Consider the following 19,706-nt stretch of genomic DNA (forward strand, 5'->3'; position numbering starts at 1 on the left):
CCACTCCAGTTAAAGTGCTTTAATCTTAAACAGAAACAGCACGATAAAGCTAGGTGTTTCACATCTATCACAACGAACAGCATTAACAAAAACTACACGGACTGCCTAAAGACTGAAGAATCTTTCACCAAGAGGTCACCCCACCATGAAGATGACCCAGCCCACATAAGCAAGACTTTAGCTTAAGGATTACTATGCGATCAGTACAGTGAAGCACACTCTACTAAACACTGGCCTACATCAAATATTGTTCATTTCTCCTCAAAAAATAGCAAAATAGGGAACAGGTTTCAGCCAATACCCTGCCAATGCTGTGTGAGGAATGTATATACCACCTTGAGTGCAGAAGAAAGCCACCAAGTGTAGCCTTTTCTGCCATCAGAGTAAAGCCAGCATAGTAGACAGTCAACATAGCACCCACTACAAAATTAAGTTGTGTCTACACTGTATTTGTAAGAGCCCAAACACTTTGGCACAACAAATGCTAAGATCTGATAGCCTGAGGAGCGTTCCAGGTGCACGTTTATCCTCCTCGGGAGGAGCCCGTTACTCACATCTACTCCAAGCCAGGATATGTAGGCTGTACCAGAAGCACCACCAGCGTTCAAATCCCAGTCAAGACTGATGCAGATCAGATCTCCATGCATCGGTCTGTTTTCTGAAACATTACCTGTTAGGTACCGCCACGAGGTCAGCACTAACTGGTAATTCCAGCGACTTGCTTGTAACGTTCCTTGGTAGATTAGCTAGCCAGCTACCACAGGTACAAAGCTCAAATTCATTTGGGCAGTGCTTAAGACTGTCAGCATACTTCACAGATGACCGGTTCGCAACAGTCTACTACTTTAAAACAAGCAGATTTCAAATATTTTAAACTTTTGATTTAGCAGGCACATTACTTTGCGTTTCAGAAGTTCACCATCTGCTGGCTTTACCTTTTAAGTCTCTCCGCGCTCCGGCTGCGCAGCCATCTGGGATGAGATAATTTGAACAGCAGACTGTTTCCTCCCATGCTACTAGAGAGGAAGAGCAGCCAAGCATGTATGAATAAAGTCTATTTCATTCTTTCAAACAAAGGTGGAGGAGGAGGATTTGAAAGTTTAAAAAAAAAAAAAAAAAAAGAAAAGAAAGAGAGAGGAGGGGGAGAGGAAGAAAACTAAAAATGGCAACCCCACTTTCCATCTACAAGCGCACCATGGCTACCAGAGCTGAGTCACAGCTACTATGGGAGATAAATGAGCAGGAGAGAGCAGAGCCTGACTTACAGATCCCAAGGTGAATTTGCAAGGCGGGCAGCTAGAAAGCCTTTGCATTTGGGAAGCAAAAAGGGGAAAAGTGGGATTGGAGTAAAGCCAAGCAGCTCAGCCTCCATCTACCAAGTTGTTTTTCCAACTGAATCCAGCTAAAGCCTTTGAACCTCCTGTCAGTTACCTGGTGTGAATCAGGCAACACCCCTGAGGTTAAGGGCATCCACACGGACTCAGGAGAACCCAAATCTTCTGCATTTTCTGCAGGAAAAAGCTAAGATACTAAATGCCAGCATTTTAAGTTAGATGGGAAGAAAAGGAACTTCAATTACCCAGCATCTTAAAAATGCATCCTTTCGCTATCAACTGGCTTTGAGACAGTGACCCTCCTATGCTAATTCTTCTCCACTAAGCTGCAGACACCTCAAATCCTTTGCTATTCAGAACACCTCAACACGCACAGGAAGCAGCCAGGAAGATTATTTAAAAAAACTCCAGCTTATTACTACGTCAATCAAGTTTGCTTTGTTCAGCATGGTAAAAATAGTCAGATGTGGTGGCAGAAGCGGCAACGTTTAAAAAGGTTGCACTGTGACAGTTCCCGTGCAAGGTGCTAAAAAGGGAGCTGTGCAACCATTTAAAGAAAAGGTAACTCCTCTGTACAGAAATAACACTTACTGTGTCATTGTCAGCTCTTTCTGATATCTTGACAAGCCGGTGCTTCAGGCACGCTGCTTGTCTTATTAGAGGGAAGCACCACAACACACATCCTACACTTTGTCAAAAGAGTAATTCTCACCCAAAATCATTTTAAATTTGCATGACAGCACAAAGGTGAATTCAGAAGCAGCCAAGGGAATGCTTCGAGGACTGAGTGCCTCCAAAGGGGCACGGCTTCCCTCATTTTGTAACACTAGCAACAAAAACTTCGGTAAGCTGGCCATGGACAGCAATTTTTTTCCACCTGTTAAACATCAGTTAACTCCCAAACGCTCTCATGCACAGGCATCCACTCCCTTCCCCGCAGACCTGACACCTCCTGGTCTTCTCCAGGAGCGGGGCTCAACTCGCGATCGATGTTCTAGCATCCAGTCTTTCACTCCTCATAGACAAAACCGTAAAACCTGCTTGCTGAAATTCTCTCAGAAGGCAAGTTTGAAGAGACAGGGGATTAGAAAGCAATCGATGAGAACCGCAGCAAAGCAACAATTTACTCAGCAGGGCTGTCTTGATAAAAATCTCACCGACGACTTCTCCCTCACCTTTGTGATTTAAGTTCATCCGCTCCCCGCTGCCTCAGCCTCCGAGCGACAGAAGTCAGAGACCCTGCCCACCAGCCCGCAGCCCCCGGGGGACACACAGCCCCAGCAGCCTGCACAGTGTCAAGATTCCAGCGCTCGGCAGGCAGACGTCGCTGCTGCGGGGAAGCTCCAAACCACGTACCTGGAGTGCTGTGAATGCTCGCCAAGAGGAAGCGGCAGAGACGACGGGCTTCAGCTATTCCTTGACCCTCGATAAACTGAGGAAGAAAGATCATAACCATCATCCCCGGGGGTGTTCAGAAGCAAGACCTCACTCCGAGGAAAACCAAGCTCTGTCCAGCAGTAAGCAAAGAGAAGCGCCTCGCAAGGTTGCCTCCAGAGCCAATTTTTATGAGCTGCTGGAGCTTGCCCCACCTGGCCTCTAGACTGCCTGTGATCATCTCCGGGAGCAAAGAGTCATCTGGCCAGCCATCTGATGCACTTAGGAAAACAGCTGCATTGGATAAAGAAGACAGTTCATCTTTGTAAGAAACAATATATTTTATTTTTCTGACACCACAGCCCTGGCGAGTGGTTTTGTACCAAATTTAATGGAGGTTACACAGAACGTTTTACGCTGGGGAGGAAAAAAAAAATAACCACAAAAAAAATCCTGGATAACTTTTAGTGTCTGTTCCACTCCCACATTAATAAAATCACTTGGGGTTTCTAAGAAAAGGAGAATAGGAAACAGTGAGAGAGACTACTGTAGAATGTAACAGTGTCCAAGTCCAGCCCCTTCCTAAAAGTGGGAAGAGTCCCCACAGGAGGAGAGGCGCTCCTAGGTTTACCCCCCAAAATAACACAATGTATTGCAGCTGCCATAGGAGGAGACAGAAGGGGGACGGAGAGAGAGAGAAGCCTATTTAATAAAGAGTGGGAGGGAGAGACAGAAGGTGCTGGACAGCACGCCATAATTTGAAAAATATGTCCTTAACTTATTATTTATTTCTTTTAAAAGATTCCCCTCACTGAACTTAAGTTCCTTTTTGTGCTTTTCATTAATACTCTGCTCTGAGGTCGTAGTTTGGTTTTTCTATACATTGGAGTTGAAGGAAAATAGTCCGAAGTTCTGAAGATGGATTCTCCACCTAAAGTAAACAGCCTAGAATCCCATTCTCCTCTCACCCCAAAGACTAAAGTCTCTGCTAAAATCCCTTTTACAATATAGTACAGTACACAAAAAACCCCAAAAATAACCGAGAGTCCTGGGAGAAGCCAGTCCGAAGGACGTAAACATACAGAGAATGGTGCAACTTGTGACAAATGGCAATTCTCAAAATACAGCTACAGATTCTCAAAGCAGGTGCCATCACGGGATACCCAAGTCCACAAAAATAATTTTTAAAAAATAAATCTTAAAAAAAAACAACCTGTTAAAATGAATAATTTTTTTTTTTCAGGTAATTCCATACATTCGAGATTTCCCAAAGCGTCCTCTGGTCTCTTTTCACCTATTGCATGGCCAAACTGTACTCCTGAAGCTCCCAAAAAAGCCCTCAGGACTCGGAATCTCATCTTCACAAGGATCAGAACATCCAGTCTTACGGTAGCAGCTTAAAACATCATGTTCCCTGGGTTCCCAGGGCCTTGGCTAAATCCTCCCATGCCCACGTCAGCAGCCATGCCTCGGGGCCTCATCTGGGGGGGAATCATGATGTTCTGTTGGGGTCCCATCATGCCCTGCATTGACATCATCATGCCGGGCGACCCGACGGGGCCCGGGTGGCTGTACAGCCCCGCGGGGGCTCGGTCCTTGCCCGGGATCATGCCCACGGCGGCCACGGGGTTGCTCATGAGCGCGGGCTGCCCGGGCATCGCCGTCTGTGCTGGTGCCATCATGCGGTGGTGCGGCCCCATCATGCCCTGCTGCAGGAAGGCCGGCGGTCTCATCGGGTTGTGGCCCGGCATGGACGGGGCCGTCCCGAGAGGGATATCCGGAGTCCCCACCGGCCCGGGGCCCCCCATGCCAGGCAACGTTAGTCCCATCCGCGGGGTCTGCTCTCCGATCATCCCCTGCATGTGGGAGAAGCCGGGCCCGGGCCCCTGCGGTTGCTTGCGGCCCGGCACCTCCCCGCGAGGGAAATACTGTAGTGTCTGGCTCGGCTTCTCTGACGGGATAATCCGGGAGAGGTCGAACTCGGGTATTCCCGTGGCTCCGGGACGGATCACCTCCTGCAGCTCCGGATCGGTGAAAACCGAAGGCATGTTGTTTCCAAGAACAGTGAAGGAGTCCGGACCGCCAGGGCCTCCAGTCTTGCAAAGTGCTGGATCTGTCGAGCTTTGGGGCAGGTTGGTAGGACGCCCCAGAGGTCCTTCTCCGTGGAAGCCCATTCCCGCCGGGAAGTTGCCTTGCCCGCCGCTCGGCCCGTTGTGGGGAAATGGCACCTGCTGTGGAGGGGACTGTACGGGAGGGAACCCCTGTGGGAAGCCCAGGCGTCCTTGAGGTACCATTGGAGACTCTTGGGAACCGTGCCCCATCATCGGGTTGTGTGACATCAGGCCGGGTCCCACGGGGACCCCGTGAGGAGGTATATTGGGTCCCATAGCATTTGGAGAGGGCATCTGGTTGTTGTGGGAAAGAGGCTGGGTCATTCCCATTGGGCTAAGGGTTGGCATTGGACCCACTGGGTTTGGACCTGAAATTCGAGGATTCTGAGAATTAATGCCCATTCCTAGGGAAGAGACAAGGAATCGGATTTAGGTAACGGCTAAGCATAAGCAAACAAGGAAAACAGCAGAGAGCTTTCTGCAAGGTTACCACATCCACAAAAAAATTAATTCAATTACTGCTAGTAAAAGACAGCAACAGTAGTGGCTCTGGAGAGCGCCATTTGAACCAGAAAGCTGATGCCACCTGCACAGCAGCCTCCCTAAGCTCGTCACTGCTCTAGCAAAAAGGGCCTAAAGCCTGCTCTCAGGATCTCAGCCCAGCTCATACCTTTGCTACTTTCCTGGCAGTCTAGACGTGGCAGTCAGTGACAAACAAGTCTGTGGCAGATTATCAGCACATGGACACTTGTCCACCGGGAGGTGACTGAATCTCCTTTCAAAACCTAAGAAGCGATGAATCAGGTAACGCTGATAAGCCTAGGCGGTGGCGATTGGCGAGGTTAACGAGCTAGCATCCAACTTACTCAATTAGTCAGCTTTCCCAGGTATATTCAGCAACTCTTATCATTAGTGTGCGAAACAGATAGCGAAGCTACAGGTAAACTCATCAAGAATTCATTACCAGTTGCTGCTCTCTTCAAACATCCAGTCATCCCCTCTTGCCACTATTAATTCAACCGGGCGGAGGGCCTACAGCCTACTTTTATATTAAATACAGGTCTACCCATCAACGTTAAACTGTCAGCAGAAACTGGATTTATCGTATGAGCACGCTTTTCTGTGAGAGAGCCCTAAAGAACAGCATTTTATTTTGCCTTTCCTCCCACTTTCTGAAGTAGAAACCACGACAGTTTGCCTCAATCCCAGTTGAGGTCACCTGTCTTTACACACTACTCCCTTTACCAGAAAATGTACATTTTGAGAAAGTCTGCTAACATTCTTCTGTAAGAAAGGCAACACACAAAAATAGTGGAGAAGAAAAGACCAGATGATTCAGTGTCAATAAAAAAAGGAAACCTCGTGGTGCTTCTATGACACTGTCTGAAAACAAGGGAAGAATGGTTTCTTCTAGGTAACACATTGTAGGTTTGATGATTATCCCCATGAACAGCCTTCACTCACACCAGTTATCCCGCTTGTGCAATAAGAGTGGGAATCTCTCCCATACATAAAACACCCCATGACTATATATCCTTTAATGTTTCCCCTCTCACCACCTTCATCTGATGAAGCTTCCACACCAATCACTCTCACTGTACTGCCCGAAAGCTTGGGCTTACATTGCCTTGAGTTTCTTACCTGGTACACTGTTCATAGGTGGCAAATTTGGGGAGCGTGCTGGAGGGGAGTCATCATCTGAGCTGGCCACAGTTTTGATGGCATCATGATAGAGCGGTGTTGAGCTGGGCATGGCAAATTTGGACATCCTGGACATCATGATGGACAGAGGGTTCTGGGAGAGGGTTGGCTCCGGAGGCATTGTGTAAGGGCTGCTAGAGGGAAGATTTCCAGGGAGAGTCGCAGGAGCAGACTGGCTGACTGTGGAAGGAGGTGGACCACCTTGGAGGGGGAAAAAGAAGGAGAAATTATTTATTTTTTTCACCGTTTTTTTCCTTAAATCACACCCTCTTCTCCTAGGAGATCTCAAAAACTTTAAAACCCTTTTATTACAAGGGACCATCTGACTCATACAGCCAACGCCTGTGAAAAGTAACCAGAAAAATAAGCCTGTTGGTCAAGATTTGGTAAACATTTGTTATCCTGGATTCTGCACTTCTGGAACTCTCAGGAGCCTGTACAAATCTACAGAAAACACCACCAGGTATGTCTGAAAACCCTACAGTTCACTTTCCACGCACTGAAGACACACATACGTGCTACGTCTAGCCATAAAAATCCAAATAAATACACAGTCAGATATCTGATCCTGCGCCCACCAGATGTCAACTGCAACTCCCTTCCCTTTTTCTTGAAGCAGCACCAAGCGAACACAAAAGATGCGTGCGGTGCGATGAAAAGCTGGAGCAGATATTACACTGAGACATGTGGGCAGATTTCTGACAAGCTGTATCAGAGCAGCTACAAGCAAAACTCCTTGTTTTAATTTCATTTCTGCTTTTACATATATGTATTTACTGCTTCATCCAGTTAAAGAAGAATTCTCTGCCCTTACTAGCTTACCATAATCCTTCTCTCCCCAAACTAGAGGTAACTGCACCTCCAGCCTCCTTTGTCCTTCAGCCACGATCTCCACGTCACATTTGAAGAAAAAATGCTGAAGTGCTGGCACAGCCCGGCCAGCAACCCTGCTCAGCGCTGCAAGGGGTCAGCCTCCCTGCGGCACCACTGCTGGGATTCCCCTGCTCTCAGCAGGCAGGCGCCGTCCCCCCAGCGCTGCCTGTTACCCGCAGCAGCACTAGAGGGCAACGTGGGCAAACCTCTCCCAGCTCAGAGGTTTCCCCAGGCCGGAAAGCTCCGGAGCTTGGAGCCTGGCTGTGGGGAGAGACCCACGGTGAACAGCCCCAAGCTGTTCAGGAGCAGGCTGGGCTCTCAGACCTCCGTGCCAAGGTCCCAGGTCACAGCAGGGCTCTGGTTTGCTAGCAAAGGGGGATCATACAGCGCCCGCTGGCTGCTCAGCTCTCTCCAAAGCGCTCAAAGCCCAAACAAACGTTAGCACATCTCCTCGTCTGGGCTGGGACACCTGGAAAGCTGTAACCACACCTGGACACACGACTGGCCCCTACGCTCTGCATGTCTTTGTCGGAACTTTTTATTCCAAAGCATTTCGTACCTCTACACCCAACCCGTTACTTCGCTGTCCTCCCAGCCACCAGCCCTCACCCCCAGCAGCTAGGGCACAAGACGGAGTTGGGACGAGGAGGGGGCACTCACCCGACTCCACGTTCCCCAGCATGGCCGGAGACGACATGGTGAGAGACGCCTTGTGGTTCGGGGGAATCCCGGGGCTCTGCAAAGGAGGCTTTGGAGACGAAGTCCATCCCGGAGAAGGTGCGGGGAGAGACGGAGACTTGAGGTGGACAGGAGAAGCAGCAGCAGACCCCAAGACCGGGGGGGACTTAATGGAGGCAGCGGCAGCTGCGGCAGTGGGGCCCGCGAGCATTCCTGCCAGCTGGGAGGGCGTCTGGGGGGACTTGAGGTTCCCCGAGGGAGACCCCATCATGGGAGACTGCACCTGGCGCATGGTGGGAGACTTCAGGGGGTTGATCCCCGGAGAATGCACCTGACCGGCTGCGGAGATATCCAGGGGCTTGCGGCCCAGGCTGCGCTGTGCGGGGGGAGCAGTGTTGAGGCTGTTGGGGTTACTGGTGGGGTTGAGAGGTAGTGGCGGCATGTGGCTGAGCCGGTTGTTAGTCCTTTGGTCAGGCCCCATCTGTTCTCTGAGATTTCGGAGGCCAACTCCTGGGCCCTGAGACATGGGAAGGAAAGGCCTGGGACCCATGCCATACTCCTGCTGCGGGTGCTCCCCGAACGGCAACGGCACCATCTTCTGCTGGGAGGAGAGCATCTCCGAGACGCCGGGCCGCAGCTTCATCATCTCTTCCGGCCCGACTCCCGCCTCCCTCAGCTTCTGAGGTACCAGGGGTGGGTTGGAGCCCATGCTGACGTTCATGCCCATGTCCCCCTTCATGCCGCCGGGGCCCATCCCGAACTCCAGCTCCCTGCTGGAGCCCATCTGGGGGGGGATTCCTTTGGGGAAGTCCCCCCGGGAGGGGCTCATCGGCCCTTCCACCGGCATGCGCGGGAAGATGGGGTTATTCCCGGGCTCCATGTGTCTCTGGGAGGGAATCATCCTGTTGATCTCCATGCCGGGCCGGATGCCCTCCATGTTGAGGCCCGGGGGGAGGCCCATCTGCTTCTCGGCCAGCTGCTGCTGATAGATCTCTTCGGGCAGGCCCTGCGGGTTGGGGAACCGCTCCCCTCGGCCGGGGCCGCTGAAGACGCCCTGGCCGGGAGGGAAGTTGCGGCCGTCTGGGATTTTTGGCACGTCGTCTGGCCAACTGACCCCTGAAAGCCCCGGCCGGGAGGCGGGATTTGGGACGTTGGGGCCCTCCATGTCAGGGTTCATCATTCCCGCGAAACCGGGCAGGCGCATCTGGCTCCCAGGCATGTTGGGATGAGGGGCCATGCCCCTGGGGGGCAGCGAGTGGGACATGTTCATGCCCTCGGGGAAGGGCTCGGGACCCCCGGGCCCCCAGCCTTCCCCTGGGGTCATCTGGTAGGGGGGGGGAGGGCCTCGCACGACGCCGCGAGGCCCGTGCTGGTGGACCATCATGTCCTGCAGGGAACACTGCTGCACGACCACCTGCTCTTGCTTCCTTCTCTTCTCCTCGTAAAACTCCTGCTGCAGCTTGAGCCAGGCCACCTGCTCGGGAGTCATGTGGTCCAGGTGGTCGGGGCCGATGGGTCCCGACTGGGAGTTCATTGGTGGCGGCCCCATTTCGTCTGGGGAAAAGGGCATGTCCCTGTGTCCTTGAGGGCCAAACGGAGCCCCTCCATCTGTCCGAGACCCTGACCCTTTGCCTAAACTTTGGGATTGAGCCATCATGGCCTGTATCGGCCCTTCGGGTTTCTTTTGGGGACCATCCAGCACCCCAGAGTTGGGGGGCGGCCCCCCGCTCTGCCCTCCCGCAAACTCCTTCTCGTCGGGGAAGAGCATGCGCTGAATGTCTCTCAGGGTCTGCAAGGAGCGCTCCCGGTGCTCCAGCTGCTCCTGCGACAGCCCGTCCGGATTCTCGCCCAGACTGGACGGGTCCCCACCAGACACCGGCTGGGGAGGACCTTTGGGGTCTGCAGCGGAGCTATTGCTACCTTGGGACACCGGGCTCACTGCGCGGTTGTTGGGGGTCGAACTCTGCCCGAATCCTTCCGTCTGCAACGGGGTGGAGTTGGCGGGGCTGCCCACCGACATCACTTTGCTTTCCACGCTGGGGCTGTCCTGATCTATGGGACACGGGGGACCAGTGGGTTTGGACACCGGTGCTGACACGGGTGGAGTCGGCTGCATTTTGGCGTTCTGGGGAGGGTTCTGGTCCTGGGCGGCGGGGGGCTGCGGCTGCGGCAGGGGCTTGGGTTCAGTCCGAAGTGCAGAGATCTGGGGGTTCTGAAAGAGAAAGGCACACGCCATCACTCCTCTTCTCACGGCTGTGCCACACAAGCAGAGGTGCCAATGAAATGCCCTGTCCCGACCCCCCCAGCCCACGCTCCGCAAGGAAGGGTAGCTTCCACGCAGTCTTTACGGAGCGGCATCTTGGCAATACAAGAGAGATTTTGCACACGCATTACAGCAGGTACCCCTTGCATCTGTGCAGGCTCTGCGTGAGCAGTGGGTTGGAAATACACCACCCAAATACTGCGAGACTCAAACTCCTCTTTGGATAATCCAAGACATTTATTTGAGGAAGGCTAGGCCAACTCTCCCTCTCTTTTCCATCCTACAATTTATCCCAGAGCATAAACAACCATCCCTCTCTCTGAATCACACACGCACAAGCACATTTACCATTTCCCTTCCCACCCACATGCAGGTAACTCCCTACCAAGGGTACAGTGTTTCGTTCCGCCTTGCTGTTTGAGATGTTCTGGATATGAAAGGACACGATGGTTTCCACCTGTCCCTTCAGCACGGCTTCTGCAGCCCTGCAAAGACAGACAGACAGACGCACATATCCAGGTGAAGCTAAGAACCAAATTTTCCTAACCATCCTCCCTTTTGTCCTTCAGCTGGCAGAAGGGAGAAAGACTCAACCACATGTATTTTGACTCCAGATGAGCAGCAAGAGAAAAATGCTCACATCTACAAACTCATCGCCATTTAGGGGTCATGTCTTGGTTTAAGTCACCCCAGCTGTACTCGCTGCATGGACTGCAAACGAGTATCTTATCAGCATTTGCCAAAACTGCACCTCCGAGGACTAAATAATCACTTTTTGGAGGGCAAGAGGCAGCAATGTTCCCCACTCCAGCCCTTTCGGCATCTCCAAAACAATTAAAAATGCCTTTTTGCTACAAAAACACACCGGACGGAGGAAGGGCATACGAGAATTTCATAAGAAGGGAGCACAGGTCTAAGCCTTGCTTTCTGAAGGCATTCAAGCATCTACCTACTTGTTGGCCATCTCAGTAGAAAAGACGTAAACCACTTTGGATGGAGTCTTCTGGCCACTTGCTGGCTCCAAAGTAGCAGTCAGGCCATGGGAAGGTGTGGAAGACCTCGGGGCTGAAGCATTTGAAGGAGTCATGGAGTGTGGGGTGTGCTGAGAATCCTGGGACTTCACGTGATCGGCAGAATTGCAGTCTGGAAGGGCGAAAGAGGGAAAGAGGGGAATCACTATCCTGGGAGCTCTTTGGGAACCATTCCTGGTTCATATCTGGAAACAAAGATTCTCCTCTGCTTCCCCCTCACACACTGCTAAAGGCGATTCTTCCGTGACGCCACGCACCCTCCCCCCAGTGCCTCCATGCTGCTACAGGCCCTGCTGGCAGAAAGCTCAGCCTGCCCCATTTGGAGACAAGGGGCAGCTCCCAGAGCCGATCCCGTTGCATTCTCTAACGGTCACACAGAATAGCAGGAGAACTAGACACGGAGACGTCCGAATATACAAGTGTCTGCATCTAAGGAGAACACACTGGGCCAAACCCAGCTTTTTCCCCCTCCTCTTCAGCCACCTTAGCCAGGAGACCTCGCAAATGGGCAATAAACGAGAGATGGACGACTGCCCACCTCATCTGTTTTCCCACCGCCTCACAAGGGCAATATTGGAGCCAGGAACAGAACCCAGAAATCCCAACTCTCTGCCTTGTGCTACCAGCCAGGGTGCTCCGGGTTATGTATCTGTGTTGACAAAACAGGCTTGCGTATTGTTCAAAACCCCAGTTACAACAGAGCAGTTCCTGAAAGGCCAAAGGCCAGAAGGAAACCAACAGGTTGCATTTGTACTTTCAAATCCTCCGGGGGAGTTTCAGAGTTACAAAGGAACTTTCCCACCAGAGCCAGGCCTGCACGTCCACTGAACATGATGAGAACAGACGCGTTTACCGATGCCGGCTACGACAACCTCCCCTCTTTGCTTGCCCTCAAGACCCTTGGACATCGCTGGCTGGAACTTAGAGAACCAGAGGCAAAGAAACGTTTTGCTAACGCTTGCCTAGCACTTCTCCATCCCACAGAGGACACCTACTAATTGCCTGCATTTGTGCCCGTACCCTAGCAAACGTACCTTTGATTTCAGGGTCGTCATTAGGAGTCCCGGCTTCCCTCTGTTCAAAGGAGTCTGCCGAAATGCTTCTCTCTCTCTTCCCCTTCCCCTTGGCACCATTTCCAGCCCCATTCTTTAGCCCCATGCTCCCACCTGGGCCGGGGAGCACTTTGGGGGGGTGACCTCCACTTTTGGGGTCACAGGGAGAGGGCTGGGATTGGCTGGTGGAGCCCCCTTGTTTGCCCTGGTTGGAAAATTTGGAATCCAGCTGGGGGTTGCCAGACGGGGACATCACTGTAGGGGGACGGACCATCACCTCCTGCTTTGATTTGGGGCTACTGGGGACAGAGGGAGGAAAAAAAACAAAAGGAAAGAAAAGAAAGTGACAAATCATTCCATGGATTCATTCAACCCTGTGGGAAGAGAAAGCAGAAACAACCAGTGCCACCTCTGCAAGCGAAGACAATTGCTGACAAATAAGAAATGCCTGCAAGCTTGGAGTCATCCAGGTGCTTTTCTGAACGTGCCCTGAAAGGGTTATTATCCAAGATGGGATCTCATTGCTCAAGAAGGCACCAGGGCAGGCTGCGGACCTGCCAGATCCCAGGAACTGCTGTCACATGAGGACCTACCTCTGGGGCTTCTGTCAATAAAGACAACGGTTTCTATGTGCACAGAGAAGCGCCTCACACCAAGCGCAGCTCAGAGTAAACAGAGGCGGCACAATAAAGTTCACCTCACCACTCTCCCGGACCCAAATCACACAGCGCAGCTCCCATCTGAGCAGACCCCCCCTGCTCCTCCCTATCCAGTTCTACAGGGAGCACAAGGAAAACCCAGCATTACTGCGGCATTCATCATACGTTGGGGCGAGCTGCCAGGAAAACACAAACCTCTGACCGTGAAAACAATTAAACCAGCTTCAACCTGCCTCTGAAGAAGGAAAGGGAAGGATACCATCTCCCTGCACGCTCCTGCAAAATGGGGCAGATGAAGCTTCTTGCATTTGCCAAAGGAAATGCAAAATCCTTTCCTCCCCTCCTTCATTCAGCCGATTGCATCCTAAAAATACTTCGCTCCCCTGGGTTTTGCACACACATCAGGCATCCTGTCCTCCTCAGCATCCAGTTACTCCATTGCTACCGGATCTCCTGCATTTTGTTTTCCCATCACCACTGCTTCCAGCAGGCAGTGCTCGCTAGCATCCTCGCTGTGGGACTGGCGCGTGCCAGCTCCTCCTTTGGACAGGCATCTGCCTCAGAGGCATTCCCTCTGAGTCACTCCCAGCTCCCGGTGACCTCTAGGAGTAAATAATCGAACCGGAGAATGCTGTCAGTCAGACCACTGCGAGTCCCCGGATGCTTTTTACTTCCAGATTTTTCCCCTTCCAGCTTAGCGGAGGAGAGATGCTGACCCGCTGCACTGGCAGGTGAACGATCCGGAGGATCTCGGGGCACGGCTGATCCAGGCTGCTTCGGCACACAGCGGGAGGGAAGCATTTTGTGTGGAAGTACAGACAGAGACCTTCTGCTGCCCAACTACCCCTCGGGGAAACAGATAATTAGAAGGGGTTGAGGGGAAGAGCACAAACGGATAGAAACGGCACGTTCGCTCTCCTCCAACCTACTTAGACACCTGGTGGAAGGGAGGAGGGCAGGAGGAACGGAGAGGCCAAACCCCACAGGTTAAGAGCTCTTTCAGCTCACCCCGAACCTAACGAACGTGGGGGCTCATCCACACCGTGCAGCCAGCGCCCAGGTACCCAGCACACCCGACAGGAGCGCAGAGGAAGCTCGGTAAGTCGCATGCACCTGTCCTCGGCTCGCACCGCAGCAGAGCAGGGGCAGCACCACGCGCTGCTGGCTCTTTTCCTTACCTCTGTGTGTTGCCTGACGGGGAGTTCCTCACTTTGGGGTTACTGGAATGCATTGACAGAAATCCTGAGCTCACAGTCTCACACGCAGGCAGATGGGCTCTCGTCAAGTTCCTCTGGGGACTGTGCCACCAGAGGCAGCTCTGAAGCAGTTCCTGCCACCCGCTTCTCTCAGCGCTGTCTGTCTGCTTGCCTTTTTTCTCTTTGCTCCTCTCTGGATTTGCACGGGGCGCTTCCCTCCTGCAGCTCCAGCATTCTCTAGACGCGTGCCTCCTGCTGCCCAGGGGAAGTCTCGCATCTCCAGGGCACACTGTTAAAACCAGCCCACAAGAAGAGAAGAGAAATCTGGTGAGGAACTCTGCGAGCAGACGCGTCTGCGAAGCAGCACATGGCAGTCCTTGCCCGTCACTGCGAAGACGCAGGAGAAGAGCTCTCAGATGGCTCCGCACAGCTGCGTATTTCAAAGCAGAGGCAGCCCCGGCTGGCCGCTCGGTTTACAGGCGGCGAGGCCAAGCTTCCCTTCAGCCACTCAAATCACGCGGGGAAGCTTCTCATACCTGGAAGCTTTGATTCCGTGTCTGTGCTCAGCTTGAAGACACCTCCCAGCAAGTCAGCAGGAAGCCAAAATGACAAATCCCCCACATGACTTAGCTATCCAGAATTCCCCCGTGAACGGCCATAATCTGATATTTCCTAAGAACATAAACTCTGCTCAAATCTTTTCTGTCTCCTTGGTCCAATATAACCAGACATAAGTTCATTGATGTGTGCTAAGAGTTGCACAGAGGGAGGAAAATAAAATAAAATGCCTTCCTGACCACCTGTAAGCAACCAGCTATGCTGTGATTACTCTGTAAATACCAGAGAGGTTAGTCAGTCATTATTTCTATTAGAAAGGCCAAGAGATCGCTAGAGAGCTGCCCCTCTAAATTTGCTCAGCAACACTGTACAAACTATCAAGACCTTAAAAAAAATAAGAATAATAAAAAAACACACACAACAAAATAAGCATTTTTTTCAGCTTCTTGCTAATAAACAAATATGCGTGATGCAGGCAACACGACACTTACAAGTGTTTCTGGGGGAAGAAACTATTGAACATTACTGTTTATGTCCTTTGGGCTAAATTATTTTGGAACAAATTTCTGTCTTGTTTATGTTTCAACAGAATCTCTTCTGCTCATCTCATCTACTCAGATGCAAATCCACTTAATTTAGAATCTAACCAAGATTTATTGTTAATGTATTAAGCAATGCTAGTTAAATATTATTCAAATGTAAATATTCCTGGTATTCCTCCTCAGCACCGAAGAAGCAGTTTCTTCCTGTCTGTATCAAATGAAACAAAATAAATCTCATCGGACTGGGAGCGCCTTGAATATTATGGATAGACAACTGTTTGGATTGTTTGTAAAAAGGAAAAAGCGCTTTGCTTATGTGTTGACACCGGAGGACTAAGAAACTCGTGTACTTTATGACCACCTCTGGCCAAGGAGAGTTCTCAGTAACCTGCATTATCGAGCAGCTGGTTCTCTGGTTCCCCAAAAGGATCTCATTGTGAGGCTGTGGTGCCATTACATATTTTAGTGACTTTGTATCACTGCACTTTAACAGGATAGCACCCCACAGTCCTTCCTCTGTAGCCCTTCTATGAAGCGTACCACCTCCCAAACATCACCTCCTCTCTACCATGTACCTCCTCAGCAAGCCAGAGGAATATCCTGCTCCATATGCTCACCTCCACTGCGCTGCACAACCCCATTAACGAGGGGAATGTTTCTGCAGTACCAGCCTCATTTGTCCTGCCTCTTACTCGGCACAATCAGGTGAACCCCAGTCCCAGCCACACGCTCCACAGGATCCCTACATCTCGCTGGAGCTGTGAGCTGGTTATCCCATTGATTCCGAGAACAATGTTGGGTTCCTATTGTTACCACTATCAGGCTGTGTGCTGCACAGACACATTGAGGACAAAAAAGAACATTTTCCTAAACATCTAAATTGTCCCAACGTTCCATGCAAATTCAACTCCTCTGTCTGTTCGACAACAAAACTGTAACATTATCGACTGCACTGAATTACAACACTTTTCAAAACAGACTCAGGCATCAGTAAAAATCAGTGTAACTCAGGGAGACTAGAGAATCCTCACTTCAGGTGAAGGCGTGACTGAAAACAGAGTGAATTTCAGGTAACAGAGAACAGGAACAATAGCATTAAAGAGTGGAGCTCAATGCTAAAAGCACTGCGTGGGCGCCTGTGTGACGGACTCCAGTATTCTACTTGTTCCTTCCTCTGCTTTTCCACTTTTGCTATTTATGCCTTATCATGCTACCTTTCACAAATTACTAGATGAGAATTGTCTCAGACACCCAGTCCTGCACAGTGCCGTGGGAAAACATGAAGAACAGAACCGAGATCACGCCCTCTGCACGGGACTTCCGACAGCACCAAACTTCCAAGTACTTCACAGAGCAAATTAAAAAACCTCCCATTTTTTAGCCATGCATTTTATGCTATATATACACGTATCTTCCAGCTGCTGGAATTGATACGTTCTGCAAGGGAACTCTGTTTTCCAATCTCAGTTTAAATTTCTTCTTAACAGAGAGAGCTATAAAGGATACATCAATATATTCATTGGATATATCGGAAGAACAGCAACTCACCTTCCTCTGCTTCTCATTTCTGCACACTGGGAACACACCGTCTTTTATAATGTGAAATGGGATGCCTCATGATTTTTCTAAATGCACTTCTAACGTATGTCTGTCTGGAAATCTGGGGTTCAATAATGGAAAATCTCCAGAGAAATGTATTTTTGCAGCTGAAGCCTGCCTGCCAAAGCAAAGCCCTTATCATTGGGTTGAAATTAGAGGGAGGTTCGTTGACGGTGAATGGTCAAGCCACTTCCCAAAGCATTTCGGCAAGCTGACTCTGGGGCCGTGTTTGCAGGGTTGCTTGAAGGTACACAGGAGAAAAGAAAGAGGGGTGGTTCAGCAATCTGCTCATTCTCACCATCCCTCTCCTGACCAGATCAGGGGAAGATCCAAGCGGGAACCAACCCAAGGAAAACAGGAGAAATCTCTGTTCAGCTGGATCAGTCCCCTTGATCTGGTTGATGATGCAACCACATCAGTGCCACTGCAAGCTCAAAGGAGGAGGTGAGAACAGGTGAAAAGTAGCCTCACCCAACTCGGTGGCTGCTCCCAGTTTGGATGGCACAGAATGGCTTTAAACATCAGTTTCAGAGACAAGAGAGAGGGACCCACATTCATGGAGACATGACAGGCCCTCCCCTTCCCGTCAAGTAGCTTACCGAGACCCCTGGCGTCACGACACAGCAGTACTCATTGTGGAGGCCATGAGGTGCGAACCACTCCTCTCACAAGCAATGATCACCTGAAAAAAAGGAGAGAAGCAGAGCTTCAGCAGCAGGAACCACAGCCCAGCCAGCTGCCGCCCCTCCTTCCTAGCCCCAGGAGCGAGCAGAGGAGACAAAATTCGTTCTGAAGCACTGGCAGGAGGGAGCCTCTGCCTAGGCTGGCCAGGTTCACCAGCAGCAAAAACGCCAGCATCAGGCCAGAACAGTCTGAAGATGTCGGCAGCGCGAGGAGGTGCGGAGGGGAAGTAGCTCAGACCTGCTTTAGCACTCCCACATTTGAGCTTGCTGGATTCCCATGAGCTCATCTGTGCTCTGAGAAGCTGGCACGAAGCTCACCCGAGCAACCTCCCCTTCCCTGCGCCCATGCCTCTTCAAAGGCTCGCCTTCCCCTCGCTGTGAGCCCAGCAACATCTGCCAAACCCCTGTGCTCCACACACAACCTCCTCCACAGCCAGACAAGCTATAAATAAAAACATCAAGCGTCAGGTAAAGCCAGGCAATTGCTCAGTGGCATCTAGGGGAAAACCAGGCAGCTTTTGGAAGGAAGACGGGCTCCTTGCTGTTCTGTCGGCCCCTACTGCATGTCACTGTGCTACGCTACGGGGAGAAAGGAATCCAACTGCAAACCTTGTGTGAGACAGCCTGCAAGCTTGCTCACGAGAGAGCTGCAGATGTGAGTAGGACCCCTTATCCTACAGTTATTCCCTGTAAGGCCAAAATAGTTTGTAGCCCATGAGTGGATCAGCCACACTTTCAGTACTGGAGACAGCCCTGCATCAAAAACTTTCGGTCACATCTTAAAAGAAAGACACAAGCACCTGAAAACTTAGCAATAGCAGGAAAGGCAGACTGAGGCACGGCTCAGCGGTAAATCTGAGGTCAGGAGAGAAAGAGAGAGCAGCTACCTGCCAGCTTCTTCTACCTCATCCACTGAAAACTGGTGAGGCTGTGAGAGCAGCCAGAGCCCAGGCAGCATCCAGGCTGTCGGGGCCAGCGCGGTCCCCGAGCGCTCAGCTGTTTACACTGTGAGGATGGCTCCCCAAGCGCTGCCAGGGGCTTTCCGTGCAGCCTCCGTGCCTGCTGCTGACCAGATCCCTCCAGCAGGGAGGCAGGAGCTGCTGTGAGGCTCAATTAGCTACGCGTTGTGAAACCCTCTGCGTATTCTCTTCCCTCCGATGTTCTCCAACTGTTATCTCCTGCAGCTTCACCTTACCAGTGGGGCAATACCTCGCCGCGTAATCCGCCTCAACAAAACCAAACTACAAAGCCAGGCCCAAACAATGGAGCTCCGTTCCCCACCCAGTCCAGCCAAATCAAACAATGAACTCATCGTGATAGACCGTCCTTATCTAGCCAGGTCACACCTGCAGCCCGAGCTGGAACAAACGCCCATCGCAACAAGCTGCTTCAGCTGGCACAACCTCCCGCAGCGGCCCCATCAGCCCCGCGCCCGATTCCCCAGCCAAGCTCCTCTCCCCTTTCCCCCACCCCACCCACCGAAATGACATCGGCTGTGCCATGTCACTGCCAAGACTGGCGTGCCTGTGCCGGGCAGCGACAGACTCGCCTGCTCCCTTGGGAGGGCGAACACCACCACCAGCACACAGCGCGGTGGGGAGAACCCATCGGAGGGAATGGTCAGGTCCAGTTGGCAAAGCACTGGGGAAAGATGGCCTTAAAAAAAAAACATGGACCACAGGAGGGACACAACCAGACACAAGGCACTGCTGTGGCGGCCCAGACCCGGCTATCACGATGTTATTCCATCTTTGCTGCTCCCGCACAGTCTTGGCCCACAGCACACAGGCAGCTACCGATACACGCTCAGCTGAGCTTACCCACTGGCAACTTGCTCATGAGCCATCTCCTATAACTAGCCACCCTATTGCTGTGATGCAAACAAGTCAAAAAAAATAAAAAAAGCCCACCCAAACTAGCTTATTCCCTCTCCATGCCCTTGCACCACAGAAGCGGAGCTCGCACTGCTTGGCAGTGACAAGTGGCCGGGTACACGGAGGCGCACAGCATTAGGGCTGCTTCAGCAGGAGCAGCCATAGTTAGCACTGACTC

General features: G+C 51.6%; 1 protein-coding gene across 4 annotated transcripts in view; it reads right to left on the bottom strand.

Annotated features, from left to right (window-relative positions):
- Positions 1 to 3,076: 3,076 nt before the first annotated feature.
- The window catches only part of BCL9 (BCL9 transcription coactivator), a 51,903-nt gene continuing 35,273 nt past the window's right edge, over positions 3,077 to 19,706 (bottom strand). For 2 of the 4 annotated variants that reach the window (XM_084292639.1, XM_084292640.1), the window contains exons 2-9: positions 17,571 to 17,653; positions 14,255 to 14,561; positions 12,400 to 12,716; positions 11,288 to 11,477; positions 10,720 to 10,819; positions 8,054 to 10,283; positions 6,461 to 6,721; positions 3,077 to 5,223 (exon numbers count right to left, since the gene is read on the bottom strand). In XM_084292639.1, coding sequence (XP_084148765.1) covers positions 4,106 to 5,223; positions 6,461 to 6,721; positions 8,054 to 10,283; positions 10,720 to 10,819; positions 11,288 to 11,477; positions 12,400 to 12,716; positions 14,255 to 14,307 — 4,269 coding nt within the window. In that variant the 5' untranslated portion in view covers positions 14,308 to 14,561; positions 17,571 to 17,653 and the 3' untranslated portion in view covers positions 3,077 to 4,105. The remainder of the gene's footprint in view (positions 5,224 to 6,460; positions 6,722 to 8,053; positions 10,284 to 10,719; positions 10,820 to 11,287; positions 11,478 to 12,399; positions 12,717 to 14,254; positions 14,562 to 17,570; positions 17,654 to 19,706) is intronic. The other 2 variants (XM_084292641.1, XM_084292642.1) reach the window with 2 other exon arrangements.

Source organism: Netta rufina, assembly GCF_964035555.1.
Source record: "Netta rufina genome assembly, chromosome: 1".
Lineage (NCBI taxonomy): Eukaryota > Metazoa > Chordata > Aves > Anseriformes > Anatidae > Netta > Netta rufina.